The sequence below is a fragment of the Ovis aries genome, chromosome 11 (assembly GCF_016772045.2).
Source record: "Ovis aries strain OAR_USU_Benz2616 breed Rambouillet chromosome 11, ARS-UI_Ramb_v3.0, whole genome shotgun sequence".
Lineage (NCBI taxonomy): Eukaryota > Metazoa > Chordata > Mammalia > Artiodactyla > Bovidae > Ovis > Ovis aries.
In genome coordinates, this window is record NC_056064.1 from 33224339 (window position 1) to 33248159 (window position 23821).

Sequence of the window (23821 nt, forward strand, 5' to 3'; positions counted from 1 at the left end):
TTTCACTTTCCTGCATTGCAGATGGATTCTTACCAGCTGAGCTACCAGGGAAGCCCTACAAATGCTAATAAAAGCGATTAAGAATAACAAAAAAACAGGAGGGTTGGGGGGAGGTCTTATGACCAACCTAGATAGTATATTAAAAAGCAGAGACATTACTTTGCCAACAAAGGTCCGTCTAGTCAAGGCTATGGTTTTTCCAATGGTCATGTATGGATGTGAGAGTTGGACCGTGAAGAAAGCTGAGCGCCGAAGAATTGATGGTTTTGAACTGTGGTGTTGGAGAAGACTCTTGAGAGTCCCTTGGACTGCAAGGAGATCTAACCAGTCCCTTCTAAAGGACATCAGTCCTGGGTGTTCTTTGGAAGGAATGATGCTAAAGCTGAAACTCCAGTATCTTGGCCACCTCATGCAAAGAGTTGACTCATTGGAAAAGACTCTGATGCTGGGAGGGATTGGGGGCAGGAGGAGAGGACAACATAGGCTGAGATGGCTGGATGGCATCACGGACTCGATGGACGTGACTTTGAGTGGACTCCAGGAGTTGGTGATGGACAGGGAGGCCTGGCGTGCTGCAGTTCATAGGGTCGCAAAGAGTCGGACACGACTGAGAGACTGAACTGAACTGAAGTAGGGGGAGGTCTAGTTATTATTTCGATGAGGTAAAAAAAAAATTCTTTTTTAAAAGGAGTTATGTCAAATGAATAAAAAGTTCTTTGGATGGTTATTTAAAATGGGATAAATAAAACAGACATATATGCCTTTTACCCAGAGCCTTTTACATTAAAGTAGGTAAAATAGACAGGGAATAGAAAGAAAAAGCCTTCTAAACTCTCCCCTAAGACAAAAACGTGTTGATTAGATACTGATGAAAACTTAAGTTAAAGGTATAGAAGCTGGCGCAATTTAGATAAATATCAGTTCAGTTCAGTCGCTTGGTCGTGTCCAACTCTTTGCGACCCCATGGACTGCAACACACCAGGCCTCCCTGTCCATCACCAACTCCCAAAGCTTGCTCAAACTCAAGTCCATAGAGTCGATGAAAATGTATGTAGTACTAGTGAAAGTCACTCAGTCGTGTCCGACTCTTAGAAAACAAGGACTGTAGCCCGCCAGGTTCCTCTGTCCATGGGATTCTCCAGGCAAGAATACTGGAGTAGGTTGCCATTTCCTTCTCCAGGGAATCTTCCCAACCCAGGGATCAAATCCCAGGTCTCCTGCATTGCAGGCAGATTCTTTACCAGCTGAGCTAGGAGGGAAGCCCCAAAAAATGTATGTAAGTTGGTATATTTCAATGGGCTTTATATAAGGTAGTCAAAGCTCTTATTTAATTACACTGTGGGATAAACAGGGCATATAGATTGCCCCTAAGAAAATATTAACTAAACGTACTGAGAAAACTAATAGTTACCTGAGTGATACAAAATAAGTAAACTGGGAACTAACATGCAAGGGTTAATTTTTCCTTTGGTTTAATTTATAAACTCAGAAAGGTCTTTGCTAAATGCCTTATAACATAGAACTTCGTAAATTACATTTCAGTTTGATAAAAATCCTGCCACTGATTTTAGTAACTTCAGGCGACAAAACCATCTTTTAAAATAACTAATCAATTGCCTTTTGTCTTGCAAATGTCTAAACCAGAATATAAATACAGGGCTCAAGGAGCTGAGACTAAGCCCAATTAAGCAGGCACGACTGGGAAATAAAGAAAAAAAAAGTGGCAGTTTTAAATCTAAATTTCTGAGAATGTTCCCTCAGCAAAATCTTACAGATAGTATGACTTAATCATGTAAACAAGCAACTTTAAGGTATTCCAACTGTTTGTTAACCAGTAAGTTTATACTGTAATACCTGGTAAAGCCATGAGATCTCTATAGTTTATGTCTGTATACACACAGATGATGCCTCTACTTCTAAAAGGTATTATTAGAACAGGATTTATAAGGAGTGGTACTTAATTTTAATAAAAAAGTGCCTACATTTAAAGAAAACTGGCCAAGACGATTTTCAGGTTCACATGAACTGGGAAATATTCAGTATTAAGTTGACATCTGAGGCTAATGTTTAAGTTTGTGAATCTAAATTAATAAAGATGTCATTAAGAATCATCATTAAGAAGAAGTGGCAAGAACATACAGAAGAAACTGCACAGAAAAGGTCTTAATGACCCGGATAACCACGATGGTGTGATCACTCACCTAGAGTCAGACATCCTGGAATGCAAGTGGGCCTTAGGAAGAATCCCTATGAACAAAGCTACTGGAGGTGATAGAATTTCAGGTGAGCTATTTCAAATCCTAAAAAATGATGATGCTATTAAAGTGCTACACTCAACATGCCAGCAAACTTGGAAAACTCAGCAGTGCCAACAGGACTGGAAAAGGTCAGCTTTCATTCAAATCCCAGAAAGGGGCAATGCCAAAGAGTGTTCAAACTACTACATAACTGCAGTCATTTCATATGCTAGCATTTTTAGTAACACTAAAAATTCTCCAAGCTAGGCTTCAATAGTACTTGAACCGAAAATTTCCAGTTGTACAAACTGGATTTAGAAAAGCAGAGGAACCAGAGATCAAATTGCCAACATCCGCTAGATCATGGAAAAAGCAAGAGAGTTCCAGAAAAACATCTATTTCTGCTTTACTGACTATGCCAAAGCCTTTGACTGTGTGGATCACAATAAACTGTGGAAAATTCTGAAAGAGATGGGAATACCATACCACCTGACCGGCCTCTTGAGAAACCTATATGCAGGTCAGGAAGCAACAGTTAGAACTGGACATGGAACAACAGACTGGTTCCAAATAGGAAAAGGAGTACACTAAAGCTGTATATTGTCACCCTGCTTATTTGACTTTTATGCAGAGTACATCATGAGAAACGCTGGGCTGGAAGAAGCCCAAGCTGGAATCAAGATTACTGCGAGAAATTTCAATAACCTCAGATATGCAGATGACACCACCCTTATGGCAGAAAGTGAAGAGGAACTAAAAAGCCTCTTGATGAAAGTGAAAGAGAGTGAAAAAGTTGGCTTAAAGCTCAACATTCAGAAAACTAAGATCATGGCATATGCTCCCATCACTTCATGGCAAACAGATGTGGGAACAGTGTCAGACTTTATTTTGGGGGGCTCCAAAATCACTGCAGATGGTGAGTGCAGCCATGAAATTAAAAGACGCTTACTCCTTGGAAGGAAAGTTATGACCAACCTAGACAGCATATTAAAAAGCAGAGACATTACTTTGCCAACAAAGGTCCGTCTAGTCAAGGCTATGGTTTTCCAGTGGTCATGTATGAATGTGAGAGTTGGACTGTGAAGAAAGCTGAGCACCGAAGAATTGATGCTTTTGAGCAGTGGGGTTGGAGAAGACTCTTGAGTGTCCCTTGGACTACAAGGAGATCCAATCAGTGCATTCTAAAGGAGATCAGTCCTGAGTGTTCTTTGGAAGGAATGATGCTAAAGGTGAAACTCCAGTACTTTGGCCACCTCATGCGAAGAGTTGACTCATTGGAAAAGACTCTGATGCTGGGAGGGATTGGGGGCAGGAGGAGAAGGGGACGACAGAGGCTGAGATGGCTGGATGGCATCACCGACTCGATGGATGTGAGTTTGAGTGAACTCCAGGAGTTGGTGATGGACAGGGAGGCCTGGCGTGCTGCAATTCATGGGGTCACAGAGTCAGACACGACTGAGCGACTGAACTGAACTGATGCAGAGTACATCATGTGAAATGCCAGCTGATGAAGCACAAGCTGCAATCAACACTGCACGGAGAAATATCAATAACCTCAGATATGTAGATGATACCCTAATGGCAGAAAAGGAAGAGAACTAAAGAACCTCTTGATGAAGGTGAAAGAGGAGAGTGAAAAAGTTGGCTTAAAACTCAACATTCAAAAAATGATGATCGTGGCGTCTGGTCCCATCACTTCATGGCAAATAGATGGGGGGAAAAAATGGAAACACTGACAGACTTTATCTTCTTGGGCTCCAAAATCACTGTGATGGTGTCTGCAGCCATGAAATGAAAAGACATTTGCTCCTTGGAAGAAAAGCTATGATGAACCTAGTGTATTAAAAAGCAAAGACATCAACTATGGTGACAAAGATCCACGTAGTCATAGCTATGGTTTTGCCAGTAGTCATGTATGGATGTTGAGAGTTGGACCATAGAGAAGGCCGAGTGTTGAAGAATTGATGCTTTTCAACTGTGGTGCTGGACAAGACTTTTGAGAGTCCCATGGACAGCAAGGAGATGAAACCATCACTCCTAGAGGAAATCAACCCTGAATATTCACTGGAAGGACTGATGCTGAAGCTCCAATACTTTGGCCACCTGATGCAAAGAGCTGACTCACTGGAGGAAAAGGGGGCAACAGTGGATGAGATCGTTGGATCGCATCATTGACTCAATGGACATGAGTCTGAGCAAACTCCAGGTGACAGTGAAGGACAGGGAAGACTGGAGCGCTGCAGCCCATGGGGTCGCAGAGTTGGACACAGCTGAGAGACTGGAGAACAAGAGAGTCATCTAAATTAAGTACAATCTTTTATTGTATTTAGGTTTAATAAATAAGACCTCACTAATCTCTTGCAAGAAAATAACTGGACATGATGAAACTTCAAGGTAAATGAGATAAAAATTTTGAGACAAAAGCTTTAAAGTATCATTTTAGAAATGTCTACTTAACGTGATCTTTCCAGATGTTTGGTAACTTAAGATTCTAAAATTTAAGCTACGTGATGAAAGTTGACCTAAAAGATACTAAGGTACTAAGTCATCAATTACTAAAAAAAAAGAATTAAAAGTATAGAAAATATTAATGAAAATACTTGGTATCACCTAAGATGTTCTTTTATAAGAAAACAGGGTGTCAGATGGTAAATAATCTGCCTGCAATGCAAGAGAGCTGGGTTCCATCCCTGGGTCGGGACGACCACCTAGAGAAGGAAATGGCAACCCACTCCAATATTCTTGCCTGGAGAATTCCACCGACAGAGGAGCCTGGTGGGCTACAGTCCATGGAGTTGCAAAGAGTCAGACACGACTGAGGAACCAACACACACATCAAGAAAACAAATGTTTTAAAAAATTATCACTGATGTTTAAGCTCACCAATTTATAAAATGCCAATGTAAAGATAGAACCTAATTGTTTACTTCTTAGTTTCACTAAAATTAATATTTTAAGAGTTGAGGATTCTAATTTAAACATGTGATTAAAGCTATGAGAAACAATATAGTAACTTTTCAAAATACAGTAAGAGATACAATGAATGCTTTCAGTAAAGATGATATGAGAAATGAAATTACATGTTGCTAAAAAATAAATGAGCTGGTTAATCTTATTTAGATGAAAAATGAAAGACAGGTTGGATACAAAAAGTGATGAGAGATTACGAGGAGGAACCCTGAGCAAAGTTTTATGCATAGTCACGATTAACTAAATTTAGACTGAAGTTAACTAAGTAAATGGACTGTTAAATGAGCTAATACAAGACTGGAAATTTTGTCTCCTCTAAGTGCTCCTTTTGATCACAGATTGTTTTATCAAACCTGCAGAGAAAGAGGATCAAAGACCAAACGGAGGCAGAAAGCCTTTGGAGAGAAGAGCAGGGACAAGGCTGGAGAAGGCAATGCTCTTGGAGCCACTGACAGAGGAGCTGGGGCTGCAGGTGGAGGCGGGCCTGAGATGGCAGGTGGGTGGGAGCGCCTTCCCTAGGGAATGAGGGAACAGGCACCCCTGGGAGGAAATAACCACAGGCGCCTAGGCAAGAAGCACGGGGGCCTGGACCACAACAGGGCAGGAGGGCCAGACGGCTGTGACGTGGACATATTGCCACGGCAGGCTCAGTACAGCTTGCTGGTGAGCTACAAGCAGGAAGGAAGAATCACAGATGGCGCCAAAGCGCCGGGTCAATGGTGGTGCCAGTTACAACACAGGCTGCCTGGTGAGAAGCAACTGTGAGGGGGGGAAATCAAGAGACCCATCTACAAGGGGTGGGGTGGGGGTGTGCAGTATACACGGAGGGAGTAAAAGGGACAAACTCTTTTGGTGTCAAATAAGCTACAATGATACAGGGCAAAACACAGGGAATATAGCAAATATTCTACAGTAACTATAAATGGAAGACAACCTTTAAAAACGGAATCACTGTACTGTCCACCTGTAACATATAACACACATCAACTACACTTCAGTAGGAAAAACTAGGTCAACACAGGAAAACAAAGAGACTCATGTGGAACTTATGAAGTGTAAGATGATCATCAGGCATTCCGGTCAAGATGTCAGGTAGACAAGCTCCCTCACAGGCTTCGCTGAAGATGCAGAACCGGTACAGAAAGCACAGGCCTCACGGTTACCTCCCAGGTGAAGGGGCAGAGAGGGAAGTGGCCCAGACAGCACCAAGGCCCATGCGAGAGGTGACTCAGCGAGCGCGAGCCACCAGGGAGGTGGCCTTGAAGTCCAGTGAAGTGTTTCCCGCAGGAGATGGTGATCACTGGGCTGAGCTGCCAGGGAGGAGAGCTGGTGACCTCGATGCGGGGAGCTTCAGCAGAGCTAATGGAGGAAAACTGAGTTTTGTTCCAGGGAAAACTGTAAGACAACGGAGGACACACACCTCTCTGAAGCCACATGCACTGCCTTCAGGGATACCAGAGCTGTGCTCCACCTCCATCCTTGTGGCAAAGCGCCCAGCAAAGAGGAAGTGTGAAATCAGAGTCACCGAAAGAATGTCAGCCCAGCAAAGAGGAAGTGTGAAATCAGAGTCACCGAAAGAATGTCAATCTGAAAATTCCCAGTATTTCAACCCATAGTAAGAAATCTGAATGCAAGGACTTCCCTGGCGGCCCAGTGGTTAAGAATCCACCTGCCAATGCAGGCAACACGGGTTTTATCCCTGGTCAGGGAACATGCCTCAGAGCAACTCCAGAGCCCATGCTCCGCAACAAGAGAACCCCCCACAACAAGAAGCCCTGAGACAAAGAGTAGCACCCACTTGCCACAACCAGAGAAAAATAATTAAAAGGAATAAAAACCCAAATGCACATGAAAAGATGCTCAACATCCCTAATTATTAAGAGAAATGCAAATAAAAACTATAATGAAATAACACCTGACAGCAGTCAGAACAGCCATCAAAAAGCATATAAAGTCTAGAAAAGGTGGGGAGAAAAGAGAACCCGCCTACACTACTGTTGAGATGAAAACTGGTGCTACTACTATGGACTACAGTACGGAGGTTCCTCAGAAAACAAAACAGAGCTATCAATCCCACTCCTAGGCATAAACCCAGACAAAGCGTAATTCAAAACGACACACGCACTCTATGAACATAGAGCACAGCACTCTTCACAATAGCCAAGACAGGGAAGCAACCTGCCATCAACAGAGGACTGGGTAAAACACACGCGGCACCTATACACAATGCAATACCACTCAACCATAAAAAAGAACAAAATAACGCCGCCTGCAGCAACACGGACGCAACTAGAGGTTATCACACTAAGTGAAGTAAATCAGATGGAGAAAGACAAAAATCATGACATCACTTACATGCAGAATTTAAAATAATGGCACAGGGCTTCCCTGGTGGTCCAGTGGTTAAGAATCCACTAACCAGTGCAGGAGACACAGGCTCAATTCCTGGTCCAGGAAGATTCTACATGCCTCCGAGCAACTAAGCCCGTGCACAACCACTGAGCCCAAACTCCACAAGGAGCCACTGCAGAGAGAAGCCCACAAATCCCAACCAGCAAGTAGTCCCCACTCGCCCCAACTGGAAAAGGCCGCCCGCAGCAACGAAGACCCACTGCAGCCAAAAATACATAAAATAAAATTATAAAAAAATAAAGTACAGCACACACGAACTTATCTACAGAACAGAAGCAGACTCAAAGACAGAGAACAGACTTGTGGTTACCAAAGGGGAGGGGGAGGACTGGGAATGTGGGGTTTTAGATGCAAACTACTACATTTAGAATGGAGAAACAAGAAGGTCCTACCATACAGCACAGGGAACTATACTCAATATCCTATGATAAACCATAACGGAAAAGAATATTTAAAACAAAAGGTATGCATGTGTAAAACTGAATCACTCTGCTATACAGCAAAGACTGGCACCACATTGTAAACCAACTACTTCAATTAAAAAAAAAAGACACCAGAATGGCTGAGAGCCAGAGCCCCCTGCCCATCCCACAACATGACGTCACACCTTCCCTCCACGACGGGGGATGGACAGACTCTGCACTGCTCTCTCACACCCTCGTGGACACTGGGAGCTAAGTGACTTAATATGTACTGTGACCGCAGCTGAACCAAGAGACCAGAGAAAATAGGTCCCTTCTCCCCCCAAGTTTTCCAGAGATTCTATATGTCAATGACATACTAAGAACACGTCACCATGGGGTTAAAAACAAAACAAAGCAAACCGGTGATCAAGTCATTTAAAGAAAATCTTACTCCAAACCCTCTGAGACCTTAGAAACAGCCACAGTTAACAGAACGAGTAACTTCCCCTTCCCTGACTGACAGACACACTTCTGTGTCCTGTACTGCAGCCTGACAGCCAAGCCCTCGGCAGCAAAGGCAGGCCAAAAAAATAGCCAGGTTTCCTACCTGACAGAATGTCTTCCGATAATTCCCTTTCTCGTTCAATTTTCTCCTCAAGAGTTGAAATACAGAATTCATAGCCAGCAAGAGCCAGTTCCTGTCTGTAAAGCAAAGAGGATCAATCAGCTGTCCTGTCTTCCACCTCGGGTTTGCATCATCTAGTGTTAAGACGGATGGGAACTCTGTTTCAAGTCCCTAAGGGGTATGAACCTCTCCTCTGTCAGAAGTTTGTTTTTTGTCATCTCGGGGCACTGCTGGGGTTTCAGTAACCAACACAACCAGTGCTTCCTCCTCGCCACTGGCAGAGCCGAGGGGCCAGCTCCAGCGCAAACGGAGGCCTGGGCTCACAGCAGAACTCTGACTGCCGACCTCGTCCATTTCCGGGGGATGTAGCACTCCCCACTTCTCTCAAGCTGCAGGGCTCCAGCACAAGTTTCCTTTATAGAAATGGAAGCCCCAACCAGGGCGTTAAAAGGCATTTGGCCCCAGTCCGGGGACCCTCAGTCACCAGTGAGGACGCCCAAGCGGCCAGCAGGCCGACTCTGGACAAAAAGAGGGTTGCCTGCTGGCATCTGAGACACGGGGAGCACCACAGAACATCCATCCGTCCTGGTCTTTGCTCCTCCACTCTGACTCTCAGCTCCTCACTGGAAGCGGCACTAAACAAGCTTACCTCTCCTCCGGCCTTGGCCAGACGACCCTACGCTACTCCGTTCTCAGAAGAGGAGCAGCTTTCCCCCGAGCCAAACCTTGGCAGCAGCAGGGACCTCATGCAAGCAGGGTGTGGAGCAGGGGAGGCTGCCCACAAGACGTTCTCAGTCATCAAGAGAGAACATTTCTGAGCAGGGTAACTTATGGGCTAATTACTGTGGGTACCGCACAGCTTTCACCTCTTGAGAGACCGTGGGCGTGTCTCACTGTCCAGTGTTACCATCCCTGGGCTTCCCCTTAACCCAGGGGTCCACACCCACCAATATCTGGTCCTGTCTGTAACTCATCCAGAGAGACTAACCTGGCTGCAATGCTCCCTAGCATGAACCAACCTCAAAGTTTCTCTATAGACTTGGAGTCAAGAGGCCCTGAGGCTCTGGTCTATCCAGTGTTCAGCCAAATGCCGGGAGATGGACCGGGTCCCCCCAAAAACAAAGGAGCGGACCACTCGGGCTGCAGGTGCCCATGCCAGGGTCTCTGGCTGCAGTGAGCACTCCTCCTACAGCACTGGGCTAGGTACCATTCAAAACTTGTAGTACCCAATTTCTGCAGCAACTCAAGGGCTAAGGAGAAGTCCCTTAAATTCCCTTAAATTTACCCCAAATTAACCCTCCAGGAGTCCTCTGCTTACATCCTCTGAGTTTTCACCTAGAGAGTGAAGGGCACCAGGCCCCTCTATCTGCGTCCCTGACCTTTGGCACACATCTAAAATGCTTCCCAAAGCCTTTCCTATGTACCTGGCAGACTTTTTCTTCTATGTAAGAATCCAGACTCATCCAATACTTTTAAGTAGCACTGCTTTCCTGTCCCACTCGTCCGAAGGCCTCTGCCCCATGCCTCGGTGCCTCCTTGCTACAACCTAGCCACCCCATCACCTCTACAGCCTTTACAAACTGCCCATTGGACGAGCCAGTGACACCCTCTCACAGCAACTCTCTCGTCATATAACCTGTACCTAACTTCCTGCTTTGTTGATACTTCCACCAGCAAAATATGCCACCCCCGGCCACTCTTGCGTTGCTCCCAGCTTTCCTAGGAAAAGCAAAACTAACATTCTAACGACTTCCCAGTTTAAGCAGAAACAGAACACGTGACCAGGCCTGTCATGGTGCAGCCACGGGGACAAGGGCTGCAGGCCCCAATGGACACAGAAGGGGCAAGACTGGAAAAGGCTCAAGATCTCAAAGATGAGGGATGGGACACCAGGAGGGTGACAACCAAGATTTTGGATACCCAGGTGATTAGTAGGATGAAAACTGTGACACCCCAGGGTCAGTTTCTGACCATAGCCCACCCAGACTCTGACTACACTTACCTACTCTGAGCAGCATAAATAGTGGCCAGCTTTAGGGATATCTCTATGATTGCATTGTCTTCCTATTGGGAAAAGAAAAAGGAAGTTAGTTCGTAACAAATAAAATTTCCTCATGAAGTATTTCAGATTCATTTCTAGACTGACTACACCCTGAAAGCCATAGTCTTGATGCTTTTGCAGGAATCAGGCGTCATGCTTCTGCATGAGTGAAAGACTGGCAGTTTTTATACTGGTCTTAGGGGGAAAAATCCCAACTTTTTGGTCAAAATCCATGTGGGGGCTGGGTGGAGTTTCTAAGAGATAAGGCTATTTTGAAAACTGCCTCAGCTAGGATGCAATATTATGTAATGTCCTTACCTGTTGCATGCCCCCTCCAAGCAGGTAACTCATTGTTGCTTTAAAAAGTTTTTCTGCCTAAAAACATAAGGAAGAGATTTTTCTATTTGGGCCCCATATCTAGATGACCCTGCATTCTAAGTACTAGTCTGAGGCAGCATTCCTTGAAAAACACATATACAGAAAGGTAACCTTGCGTTAGAAAAAGACTAAAATGCCGGGACCCCACATCCTCTGGGCACCTTGAAAACTACTACTACTACTTGAAAACCACACTACTACTCTGTGATGTGTACAACCAGCTTCAGAGATCAACTTCCCACCCAAACCCACTGTGGCAGAGACTGCAAACTACCCTTTTCTGGTACAGTCTCCTCAGTTTCCACTAGGTCAAGGGTCCTTCCTTTGCATTTCAGGTGTAATCATATGAGGAGGCTGCGGCCAAGAGATGCACGCAGTTTACACAAACAGCTTCAACAGCGTACTTCACAAGGACGCTGCTGGCCCTCCATCCTCTCCCTGCCCACAGCTGGAGGTGAGCCAGTGCTCGTACTCAGGCGAGAATACATCTTAGAAGGAATGTGGGCTCCTGGGTCACTTCATGGGGTAGAAGTGCCCACCCCTCTTCAGGATTCAGCCGCCTCTGGACTAATGCATTAAAGGGATACGCTTCCTTCTTATTTCAGTCACTTTATCTTGGGGTCTCTTTGTTACAGAAGCTTTGCCTGTACCCTTATGTGCAGAGGTCCCTTGAAGCTAGCCATTCACAAATTCACAACATTACAACATGATTTACTTACATTTTCAAGCTGACCCCTTATAAATGCTAAGTTCGCCATCTGAAAGCAGATTATAAGTTGTTTTTCAGTTTAAAGCATTGTTTCCACTTACTTCAAAATCTTTACACTGAAAACTCCCCTTTGCTTTCACCTTCTATCTAAAAAAACAGTCCAGAAACTGTTGCTAATCTGCTAGAAGCAAAGTTCAGCAATGGGGTGAGAGTACGTGCATAGACTTTGATGATAACAATTCTAGATCCACTCTTCACTGAGAACACAAATATTAATGTTAACTGTTTCTTTTCGGTCTGGGGTTGAGGTTTCTTACAGGTGACAGTTCAAGGGTAATAAAAATGGAAAGCTAAAGAAAACTTAGTAAAAACAAAACCCAGAGAGACATCCTGCAGGTCAGGAATACTAATCAGGAACACTAACAGCCCTTCTCCTGCACCACTGGCGGCGGCTCAGACTGGTCAGAGGAGTTACCAAGTCATAAGTGTAAGCAATGGCCTTCGTGTTGTGACTCTTGTGGGCAAGATGAAGAGCATCATGCAAAATCAGCTCTGCCTCTTCTGGCTCATCTTTCATGATGCATAACTGAAAAGAGAAAACAAAATAAAAGAAACTGAAACACGAAAAGAACAGAGACATGCACCGCCAGACAGAAGCGAGTATGGGCTACGTGTCCCAGTACACAGAGGGAAGCTAGTCATTCATTCCTCAAACACTTATTGAATCCCTGCTCTGCAAAGGCATGGTGTCTGCAGTGGGGACTGGAGAGGGGCTCCCCTGCAGCTCCGCATGGCCACAGATATAGCACACTGGCTGACATAGGCAGCAGGATTGTGAGCACTTTTCACGAGCTCTTATAGCGGAGCTGCTGGCCCTACATCCTCCTCCACTCTTCCTGCAGGACAGGTGGGGCTCAATCACAACCAATGATACAGGCGAAGAAAGGCAAGAGAAAGGAACAAGGGGTTTCCTTCAAATGGAGTCAAGAGAAGCCGCCCAAGGAAGCGACAGTTAAATTGAGGTAAAAAGAAAAACAGCCAACTAAGGAAGGAACTATGGGGGAAACTGACCCAAACAGACAGCAGGGAAGGAGCGAAGGTGCTACAGACTGAAGATAACGGACTTTCAAGAACCACTCAAACAATGAAAGTCAACAGATGTCAACTGATGGTGACTGTTACTGCCAAGTAGGGAGGCAATGGGGTGGGACCATAGGTCTCACCAGCCAGGGCAAGGAGTCTGGGTTCTACCACAAACGCTGTGACGGGTCAATCAAGGCTTGTGGGCACGGAATGACACCAGCTGATTTACATTTAAATGATCCAGTTGCTGTCAAGCCTGGATGGCAGGGGGCAACAGGGCAGACAAGACTGCAGGCTGTGGCAGCGTGGCCAGGGCGACAGGAGGAGACACCGAAGAGGCGACAGGTTCGAGATTTTGGATTTGGTGGCAAAATACAAAAATTCGTTGCTGGATTCTTGGTATATGGGAGGTGGTAGGTAGGTACCACACAAGTTCTCAGAATGGGGCAGACTACAGAAAAGAAGAGGTACTGAGGGAAGGGGTCGGAGGGGTGCCTAAGACCACAGGTTCGTTTGGGTCAGCTGAAGCCTCAAATAGAGTTGGCATGCGGGCCGCACCTGCCGTGTGCGGGCACTCGGGTGGACGCGGTGGGCATGAGGCGGCGGTCAGCGCAAAGGAGGAGACCCGGCACCCCGGGAAGAGGGGAAAACGTTCAGGAAGAAGAGGCCCGCCTCGCTCCCCTCAGCCTGTGCGCACTTCTCCCCGCGCTCGCAACCTCGCAACCGGCAGCGCCGCCTCCACCTGCGCCCAACGCACGGACCCCACGACTCCGTCCACCCGGGTCCCCGTAGTCGAGGGACGTGCTGCAGCCCCTCACCTTGGCTCGCTTCAGCAGCTGGATGATCTCGGCTTCGGCGTCCCCGGCTGCAGCCCCGCCCGCGCCCCGTCGCTCCTGCTCCGCCGCCGCGGGCCTCGAGGACCAGGCGAGCGCTGCAGGAAGGGGCACTGAGGTCACCGTGCTCAGCCCAACCAGCCCGGCCCGCCCGGCCCGCCGGCCTGCACCCCTCACCTGCCAGCAGCGGCAGTAGGCCCGAGCCTCGGCCGCGCGGCGCCCCTCGGCACGGCGGCGCCCGAACTCCCGGCGGCCCGGGCAGCAGGCACACCGGGTAGCAGCGGCCCCGCCGTTCCGCCACCCGCAACAGACCTCGGGCCAGGCCCACAGCCAGACGCCGGTACATGGCCCCCAGAGCGTCCTCTGCGCACTGCGGCCACGGGCTCCGGAAGTCCCGCCCCTGGCGCCGAACGCCCGCCGATTGGCCGGACCGCCCGCATGCGCCGGGACGCAAGTCTACGTCACCTCGCCTTCCTCCCCTGCCCCGGAGAACGCGGGACCGCCATGGCGGCTCCGACTGGGCCTCTCACGTTACCAGCTGTGGTGGAGGAGCTGCTGAGCGAGATGGCGGCGGCTGTGCGGGACGGCGCGCCGAGTATGGGCGGGGGCGCGGGAAGCAGCGCCGGCGGGACGGGGTTCGGGGGTCCGGGCCCACTGGGGAGGTCTCCGCCCTCTTAACTCGCCTGTAGCCCTTCCTTCCCGCGGTCTGTGTTTGTTCCAAAAGGTTCCCCTCCTGACCTCTGTGCACGAGTGACTGTTTCAGGGCCCCAGATGCAGGACTTGAGGGGTCTGGACGCTGTGGCTGTGCCTTTATTCCTCTGACCAGCAGAGGACGCTCTGTGACCAGACTCCCCTGGCCGCAAGCGCACGGGGCCAGAGCGCGTCCCCGTTAGAGCTGGCGCCACCGCCGCCATCTGAATGACCATCCAAAACATCGGTTAGGCTTCAGTGAACCTTGCTGGTTCACTTGGGCGGCGTTTGTTTGCAAAGGACCGCACTTTGAAAAGGATTTACCTTGACTTGTTTTTTAAAGAATTGAGAGGAGGAAGCCAACTTTTCTCATTTCAGTTAAATCTAAAGCAGTACATGTGCTTAAAAGATGAGGCGAGCCAGGTATTCGAACATCCTCTAATCCCAAAAAGCTTGGGGGAGAAACCAGTCTGTTGACAGCTCAAACAGTGGTTGCCAGAAAGGGTTGTGTGTGAAGAGCACAGTGTGAGAGTCTTGAAGGGGGCGCCCCTGAGGCTTGGGGCTCATAGAGACTACTATCACCGATTCACGTTTTTCAGAGCCATTTTCTTCTAGTTAAAAATCTTTGTTCTTAGACAGTCATACACTCTTCCTGAGCCCCCTCCTTCGACGATAATTTTCTTTAGATCAGTATTCTGAGTTTACACTTATATGATGTAAAATATAGTCACAGCTGAGCCATGTAGTAAGTGATGACTACTTCTTTACTGTAACTTTTTGCTTCCTCTCAAAACTGTCATGATTGCATTTGTTTGGTTGTTTACTTTTCTATATGTTTATCCCTAATTCAATAACTTCCTTTTAGCTCAGATGGTAAGGAATCTGCCAGCAATGTAGGAGACCCAGGTTTGATCCCTGGGTCAGGAAGATCCCCTAGAGAAAGAAATGGCAACCCACTCCAGTAGTCCTGCCTGGAGAATTCCATGGACAGGAGCCTGGCGGGCTACAGTCCATAGGGTCGAAAAGAGTCAAACATGACTAAGTGGCTAACACAAACACACACACATCCATAATTCAACTTCAAACTCTTAGCAGTGTTCTGAATCCTCTACTCAAGATGCTGAGGTGTTTTGTCCATTTCATTTTCTTCTAGAGCTTCCAGGGTGCTCTCCTGAGATCTCCCCCACCATTACTGTCTAGGGAATTCCCTTTACCTACTTTGAGCCTTAATGTTTTGTATACTGTACAGTTTTCTTTTTCTCAGTTTACTGTCTTATTTTATAGAGCACATATTCTCCTGTCCTGAGACTTAATTGATAGTTTGGCTAGGTGTTATTGAATTATATGTTGGAAATATTTACTCAGACATCTTAAAGTAGTATTCTACTACCTTCCAACTTAAACTTACTTTCACAGTCTTATTTTAGCCCTCCTGCTTCATTCCCACTCCAGAGCCATCTGGTGCCACCAATTTCTGGAGGGGTTTTTTTTTTTTTAGGGAGTGAGTGTATTAGAGTCTGAAGTGCAAATCAGGTTGTTGCTTGGCTCTCCTATTGCTAACTTGTTTCAGTTTTCTCAGGTCTTGTAAATAATTTTTGAACATATCTTAGCTGTGTTTCTCCCTGTCCTCATCCTTGAGAGTTTATTCATTTTAGAAAATTCTTGTATTATTGTTTAGTGGAATATTGAGTAAAATTTGATGCATAGGTTCAGTTCACCATCTTACACATAAGTCTTTTTGGTTATAATATCCTTTTAAAAATGTTTTTGTCTCTGGTCACTGGTTTAACACAATTTACTTACTTTCCATTCCTGTTTTACAGTTCCTGATGAGCATCTGTTATCGTAAGTATATATCCTTTTGTATTTGGGGTTCTTTATAAACCACTAATGTGTGTTTTTAAAGGCCAGTTCTTTCAACATCAACTCTTTTTTTGTTTTAGAAAATATTCTTACTAAGTTAGGAATAATATTTTATTGATGTGATTGTTAAAAATCTGTCTCAAGTGAATAACCAGCACTGTACTTGACAGTACAAGGCACTCCCTTATTGTCCTAAGTGCCACTGTATTTTAACATTATTCTAAAAGGTGTAACTCTTATACTACTAACACATGAAAAGAGAAGGACATTTGACCCTTGAACAACAACTTTTACACATACACTGCTTGGGGAGGCCTGTTTCCTGAGAGGCTAAGCGTATTTAAGAAATAAAATGTACTAGGTACATACACTAGAATATTATCCAAAAGTTAAATTTTAAAATATATGTTTATGTATATATATACATGCACACATACACACACACACACACACATATATATGTGCATCATTCTCAGAAGCACACTGAATGGGAAAAAAAGTTGCCAAAAAGCCCAGAATATACTGTTCATGTTTTTAACTTAGAAAACATCACCATATGTATATATGTTTGTGTGTGTATGTATGCACATACACATATATACTGTGTATAGTAAAATATAAAAACAATATGAAATGTGTGTGGTTGCCTTGAGAATGAAGAAATTGAGGAAGAACAGGAAGGCCTCTGACATATAAAGAGTCTTCTTTATAAACAACATGTTAACATTTATTCTGGGCGGTCGATTATGTGGGATTTTGCTGTATTATGTTTTTTTCCAAATTAAAATAAATTTTCAGAAGCTGCTGATGGTAATCCTTCGGGTCGAGTCGGAGAGGTGGCTTTCAGTCCATCATCTAACCTGAGGCTCCTCTCCTTCCCAGGCTGAAATTTGTCTTCGGCTCATCAGCCGTCCAAGCCTTGGACCTAGTTGACCGCCAGTCTGTCACCTTAATCTCCTCGCCCAGCGGGAGGCGTGTTTACCAGGTAGAAACCCAGAGGTGGAATAATCTCAACCAGATCCCCTTAGGACAAATGTTTCATGAATCTGTATGAAAGCTGGTGGACAGTTGAAAGGACTTGACCCAACTTAGTGAAATGAGAGTGTGAGTAGTTACAGTCAGATAGATGTGGCCTGTTAACCCCACCTGGGAGCAGCGTGTGGAACCAGCAATGATCCAGGGAGGCTCTTTGCCCAGGTCTGCTGATCACAGCCAACTTCCCCTTTCTGTCATTTAACACTACAGGGATCACCCTGTTCCTTGTCTCTTGCTTACAAGCAAAAGCCAAAATGCATTTTAAGGTCCTTTCACATGTCAAGGTTTATCTAACAGAAATGATCTGTCAGAACTGTTGGAAGCATTCACGAAGGCCACACTGTGCTGAATGTGGGCAGTTTACTTGGACCTTAGTTCAAGCAGACCTTAAGGTAGGCAGGTTTGTAAAGTACAAATCGGACTCCTATCAGACTCTAAATTACTTTCATGTATTGCTAATTCTTACCAAAAGCCCGGAAAGATATTTTGCTGAAAACTGAGATGCAGAAAATTAACAGTCCCCTATGGCAGCAGGGTTGTATAGCTAGCAGACGGTCCTGCCTGTCTATGTCAACAGCGGGCCAGACTCTCCACCCCCCAAACCCCAAGTTTAGCCACGACATGGTAAGCCAGCTGGGATTCAGGGAAGGGGATCTTGTGAATGAAATAAAAATGTTGGCAGTGGTCTCCAAAATTTTGTGTTTGGCAGGGGTAGAAGCAGCAGCCATCAGCTCTTGTATGAGATCCAGGCCTTGTTGAAGACCAGGAAAGGTGGAACTTTTGAGCTTTGGGGTTCTGGTTTACTTATGACTGTCTCAGAGTTGAGACCATGGTGATTCATTTTTAGCAAGTGACTGAGCAAAGCCTCTCGGGCACATGGATGGCTTGGCCCATGAACTCACTTTTCCATGTAGTAGGATGGTGCAGCCAGCTGGCACGTCCTCGTGCATTTCTGCCTGAAGTAAGCTGGGGTGATTAGTGCTGAATGCTGCAGTTAAAACTTCTGTGTTGTATTTACTTAGAAGAGGCTGCTTATTAGAATTTTCTGTTGGTGAACATCATAGATTAAGAATCAGAACTCTTAAGCGATGTTGTTTGTACCTGAGGAAGGAATTCCATTTTCTTTCCTAGTGTATTTATTTTGGGGTTTTGTGTAGCTAACATACCCTTGTCAAAAAGGGCTTCTGAGTTTTCCCATGTCTTTTAGTTTCAGATTCTCTTGTCTCAGTTCCAACATCAGCAGAACACTTGACCCACACAAGCATGATCTTGCTGTTAGTTAAAATCTCAAAGACTGTGTTGGCAATATTTCAGTTATCGTTGACTTATTATTCCTCCCACGATCACCGTGACTTGTTTTAGTTTTCATCATTCACATTCTGTATTATGTCATGTTGCTTTATTTATCATAAAAATGCAAAGTTCTTAGAATTGTGTTGGACTTTGAATTAAATGAGGTTGTAGAAACCTTACAGACACCCTCCAATTAACCTCAGTGGTTTCACTGTATATAGTAATATGGAAGGAATTTGGCTTAATTCAGAGGTTCTGTGAGATGATAAAGGTTGAGTTAGATGTTGCCTTGTTACCCAGCTAGTTATCGTTCCATAGGTCGACCTTCTAACATTCTCACCTCCTCTAGGTGTGGTGGTAATTACCCTGAAGTCACATTCATGTTGTCACCTGAGTTGCTTTTTGATAAACTTCAGTCCTCCTAGGAAGGGGGACGCATCAGTCAGGAGGGGCCAAGTTATATTTGAAACAATGACCCCTAAATTTAAAAGCTACAGATTTATGTCTCACTCCCTGTCCATCTCCATCGAGAGTCAGTTGCAGCTTTGATCCAGAACATCGTGGCCCGGGATCCCAGGCGATGGAGCAGCCTGTGTCTGGGACATTGTGGATCTCATAGCAGAGAGAAGTCAGGATATCATAGGTATCCATGTTGAACATTTCTGCCTGGCCAGTCACACTTTACCGGCTAAAGCAGGTCACATAGTCAGCCTGTATGTAACAGGGCAGGGACATATCAGCCTCTTTCCGAGAGGCACTTAACTCAAGGAACGGTGAATCGTATACAGTTCACCACTGTGACGGATGCTGAGGGCTTGGAGCAGCCATAAAGTAAACTGTGCTGTGGGTGGATGACCGTCCAGGGGGCCAGTCTCCTTAGAGCCTCACTGCAGCCGCAGCAGACTCCTCCCAGGAGGTGTGGGCAAGTCCAGTCTGGGTCTGAGTATCATCCTGCCTGCATTCCTTTTGTAAAGGCTCCCCTCTGGGACTGACCCTCCTGGCTCCAACTGAGCGAGCTTGGAGCACTTCCTGTAAGAGGAGGTGGTTTTTTCCGCAAAGGGTGAATTAGACAGTCCCTGAGGTCAGTTTCCAGCTCCAAACACATCTGACTCAGATCTCTGCCCGATTATCAGGTTCATTAGTCGTCCACTTCTAGATAGAGAAGCCAACTGAGAAATGACTCTCTTTACCGTATTCACCGCCTTAGGCGGCTGCACACCCTAAGTCCCAGCCAGGGAACTTCTGCAGAACTTCTCCCCACCCCTGAGTGGCCAGGCACGCACTTAGCCTCATGCAGAGAGTAATTGTCTAGGGACCCACCATAAGGAGGAAGTAGTCTGTGTGGAATCCCAGAGGCTTATGCCTAATTAACCATAAATCTAGAGAGAAGAAGAAATCATTGGTCATGGTTTAGAGACCCAAGAATTGTTGGTGTCCCTGCCGGACGTTGGTGGGTTTTCTTGCGGGACTGAGTGCGAACTAGTCTGCTCTCACGCTCTCCCTTCGGCAAAGGGCAGCTCCTCCTCGCACCCCCAGCGCTCACCAGTTAAAACAGGTCAGCGCCTCAGGACTGGAAATGTGTGGTGTGACTTTTTTAATGTCCGGTTTGTAATGGGGCTGAAATGTGTGATGGGTTCAGTAGGCGTCCTGTTACCCAGTCACCGGCCATTTCTGGTCATCCTGCAGCCCCCAAGGAGTCCTCCTGACTTGGCAAACAAAAACCCATAGCGACATGCCTGTACCAGGCGAAATGCTGGAGAGACAACACCTGACTCAACATTGCTATTTTTCAGTGGAAGTCTTACCTGTGTGAGGAAAACAGGAAACAATTCTAGGAGCACTGACATTCCTTTTTTCTATGTAGATTGTCATCTCAGAGCCTGAAACAAACGTGAATGCCCTGGGGCACATCCCCCAGGGGCAGTTCCCTGTCACTGACCCACTGCAGGGGGTCTCTAGGTCCCTAGGATAGTAACTTTACTCCAGTGGGACATTAGGAACGAAGCCCTCCACTTGCTGTCTCTGGCACCTGGGGGTGAGGACGGAGACAAGCCATTTCTCCAGGTCTGTACAGCCACCCTCCAAACACAGGGTCCCCCGTGTCCCCTGACTGACAGCAAGGCCATTGGCTCTGAACGTGGCCTCCTGCCGGCCCTCCCAGGTCCCTGCCCTCATCCCGTCCTGCTAGGTGAGTGGGCAGACCTGGACTTGCCGCTCCCCATGGCAGCTGAGTCACCCCGTTAAAGGAGTCTCTGTTCCACGTGTTCTTCCCACTCCCCACTGGGCCTTTCCTGTCCTCAGACTCCTGCTAGGAGTATGGTGGAGGCTTTAGACATTCACACACATGCTATGAAATAACTACAAAGGCTGAGAAGCAAGTACAGTGTGGGGAGCCTTCTCTGTCTCTCCAGTCAACCCTCTGAATCCCCAGGCGGAGAAACAGCGGTTCGTATGGAGGGCTCAGCCTACCTGAGACGCTTCTGTTTTGCGTGTGGAGGTGTCAGGGCAGGGCACTGAGGCAGCAGGAGGGTCCCGTGGGCAGGTAGGCCCTCGGAGAACAGCCCTGCACCCTCACACAGGTACATTCAAAGGGAATAGCAGTTTCCCCGCTCACCTTTTCAGGTCTGACTCCACCTGTCCTCCCCTTTCCAGGTGCTTGGAAGCTCCGGGAGAACGTACACATGTCTGGCTTCCTGCCACTACTGCTCGTGCCCGGCGTTCGCCTTCTCCGTGCTGAGGAAGGGGGACAGCCTCCTGGTGAGGACGGATGGGCCGCGGCCATGGCCGAGCTGGTAAAGGGGCAGGGGGTGCTGGGAACCTCGTTCTGCACCCTACATGGGATTTACTCTGTGTGGAAACAGTAGTTCATTGTCCTTGACTTTAGTCAGTCATCTATTCTGGCTTTACCCTCCCAAAACACAGGGGCATTTTAGGAACTATGCCAGTTTCTTGTTTTAATTTAAAAGGTCAGAGATGAAGTTTCAGGAAGGCAGCAAGTAATCCTCAAGAGTTGGCACCTGGGCAGTTATCAGGCCCAGTAAAAACATGAGCGAAACTGGATGCTGGCAAGTGTGTGTGCCCCGACCTCCAGCCACGAGGCACTTCTCCCACTGCCCTTGGACAGCGTGGTACTCAGCCTCGCTTGACTTTCACCGGGGGCAGCAAAGCATGTTGGTGCCTCGGCCGATCTCATAGGAGCCCAGAGTGTCAGGCAGGAATGAGACCTCCTCACATCCGTCCCGAGTCCACAGGAGAACCACTACTCCACCTGAGGGCGGGGAGCGATCTTTCCAGTCTTGCCAAGGAAGAAAATTACAGCATCCGCCCCACACTCTCCTTTCTTTACACAGTTGTCACACCTGTCAGGAAGCAGGTGGCAAGTGGGTTTTCCCATTGACAGGGAGGCTCAACTCAGTGATCTCACCTAAAAAACGACAGGGTTGGAGCCAGGCCCTCATCAGCCCAAGTGGTGTGCCCCGCAGTGTGAGGTCAAGGGTTAGAGTGGTGTGTGCCCCGTGGTGTGAGGTCCAGCACAGATCATGCCTCAGAGAGAGACAGGCAAGACAGTGAGGGTCCCGCCATCCCTGCTCTGGCTGTCCAGTGGTTAAGGACTGAAGATAAGCCCTGTCCCCCAGGGGGCTGTCAGATTTAAATGAGATAATCCTTGAGATGCTCTTAGCAACACTGTACCTTGAAGAACCTTAGCCACTGCTGTTAACAGCTTTCTGAGGGCAAGGAAGAAAGTAGTATAATTTAGGACTGACATAAAGAGCCTGTCTTGGTTTTCACTTGGTTTCACCTGTCCCTGCTGGATCTACACTGTTGCCCCAAACAGCAAGCCAAGTACTGATAAAACCTCCTTGTCCACACGGACTCCTCGAAAGTAGACACCTGTCTAACCTTGGTCTGCAGTTCTAGGCAGTGGGTTCCAGGCCCCTGGTGTGTGTGCCCCGCTCCTTTCCTGCTCCGTGAAGCCTAGCCCTCCTCGTTGCTAACTGGCTTGTGTACTGTCTGTCCTAGTGCAAGCACCTCTTGGCAGTTTACCTGAGTCAAGTCACAAGGACCTGTCAGCAGCTGAGTGTCTCCGACAAGCAACTGACTGACATATTGTCAGCGGAGAAGACACAGGAAGCATAACAGTGCAGACGGAGCATCACTGACCATCTTTCACAGTAGAAGTCCTGTCCAGAGACACATGCGCCCTGTTACGCGTGGTTCACGTGGAGGAGACATGGGCCAGACTTCACGTTAGTGTCCCCTTCTGCCCTGGACTCCAGAGCCAGGACATGTATACAGTATGAAGCCCTCGCGAAAAATCCAGCCTCCAAGCCCCATGAGTAAAAAATTTCCAAATGTAATCAAGCATCTTAGACTCCAAAGCCTAACATCAAGTCGCATCCACAGTGAAGGAGATTTTCAAAGTCCAAGTCCTTAAGAGGCTAGAATGGGAGAGGAGACAGTACGATGGTTTAGATGCGCAAGCGTTAGTTCTTTCTCTTGGGCCCAGAAAGTCTTTCTGCAGTAAAAGGTCAGAGCAGGGATGTGGCTACAACAGCAGCAGATAGAGACGTTGGGGTGCTGGTTTCAGCAGGCTCCAGACATTTGCAGTGTTGAGGCCAAAACAGTTGCTTAAATAGGCTGTGCTGTTGGAAAGGTAGCACCTAGAACAAGGAAGTGCAGGTCTGCTCAGAGCATTTCTGAGCTTTGTAACAAGCGGGTGAGGGAGGCAGCCAGAGAGGCTGCCGGGTGTTCCAGGCTGAGTGAAAAAAGGCAGATCTCCAGAGGCTGTGAGGTGGGAGAGGAATGGGACTCTTTTGGACCCCAAGAGAGAGCAAAGGAGCTGTGATGGAAGGAAATGAACACGAGACGGAGCTGAGACAGGACAGGCACCTCCCCCAGTGACAACCATCCACAGCTGAACAGGATCCTAGGACAGGCTTTTCCCGTCTCTCTGGGGCTTCACGTCCTTGCAGGGTTACTGCAGGAGGAGCTGAGCCAGCCACCAGACAGGCGAAGTGGATGGTCTTGCAGCCTAGGTACTCCCAACCCTGTACCCCGGAAACAGGAGGTGCTAAGGAATGAATGTGTGGAAGGTCACAATGGCGCAAGCTTCTGTGGTTGGCACAGCCATCTCCTAGGTGGTGGTGCGGCAAATAAAACCTGTCAAGGCTCTACTCAGGACAGGCCTGGGTGTGAACTTATTTCAGGATATGGAACAGAAGGTAGGTGAGCTCTGCAGCAAGCTGGC

At 47.2% G+C, this 23821-nt stretch overlaps 2 protein-coding genes across 6 annotated transcripts in view; one reads left to right on the plus strand and one right to left on the minus strand.

The window, feature by feature from the left end:
* The window catches only part of TTC19 (tetratricopeptide repeat domain 19), a 29332-nt gene extending 15244 nt beyond the window's left edge, over positions 1-14088 (minus strand). For 3 of the 4 annotated variants that reach the window (XM_004013320.6, XM_042256700.2, XM_042256699.2), the window contains exons 1-7: positions 13870-14088; positions 13678-13790; positions 12252-12362; positions 11787-11825; positions 11008-11064; positions 10651-10712; positions 8631-8725 (exon numbers count right to left, since the gene is read on the minus strand). In XM_004013320.6, coding sequence (XP_004013369.3) covers positions 8631-8725; positions 10651-10712; positions 11008-11064; positions 11787-11825; positions 12252-12362; positions 13678-13790; positions 13870-14038 — 646 coding nt within the window. In that variant the 5' untranslated portion in view covers positions 14039-14088. The remainder of the gene's footprint in view (positions 1-8630; positions 8726-10650; positions 10713-11007; positions 11065-11786; positions 11826-12251; positions 12363-13677; positions 13791-13869) is intronic. The other variant, XM_060395474.1, reaches the window with a different exon arrangement.
* An 81-nt stretch (positions 14089-14169) lies between these two features.
* ZSWIM7 (zinc finger SWIM-type containing 7) lies at positions 14170-23752 on the plus strand. 2 transcript variants are annotated; one of them, XM_042256702.1, is made up of 5 exons: positions 14170-14287; positions 16206-16227; positions 17128-17230; positions 21226-21365; positions 22594-23752. In XM_042256702.1, the coding sequence occupies exons 1-5, from the start codon at positions 14197-14199 to the stop codon at positions 22619-22621; spliced, it is 384 nt and encodes a 127-aa protein (XP_042112636.1). In that variant the 5' UTR covers positions 14170-14196; the 3' UTR covers positions 22622-23752. The 2 variants fall into 2 exon arrangements, with proteins under 2 accessions (XP_042112636.1, XP_004012774.3); XM_004012725.4 differs by having other exon boundaries at positions 21226-21330.
* Positions 23753-23821: the final 69 nt, after the last annotated feature.

Excerpts from the sequence above, each read along its gene's own strand:
- ZSWIM7 (XM_004012725.4), top strand. The coding sequence starts at position 14,197 with ATGGCGGCTCCGACTGGGCCTCTCACGTTACCAGCTGTGGTGGAGGAG. Across the intron at positions 14,288-16,205 it reads TGTGCGGGACGGCGCGCCGA|TTCCTGATGAGCATCTGTTA; the intron begins GTATGGGCGGGG and ends CCTGTTTTACAG. Across the intron at positions 21,331-22,593 it reads GGAAGGGGGACAGCCTCCTG|TGCAAGCACCTCTTGGCAGT; the intron begins GTGAGGACGGAT and ends TGTCTGTCCTAG.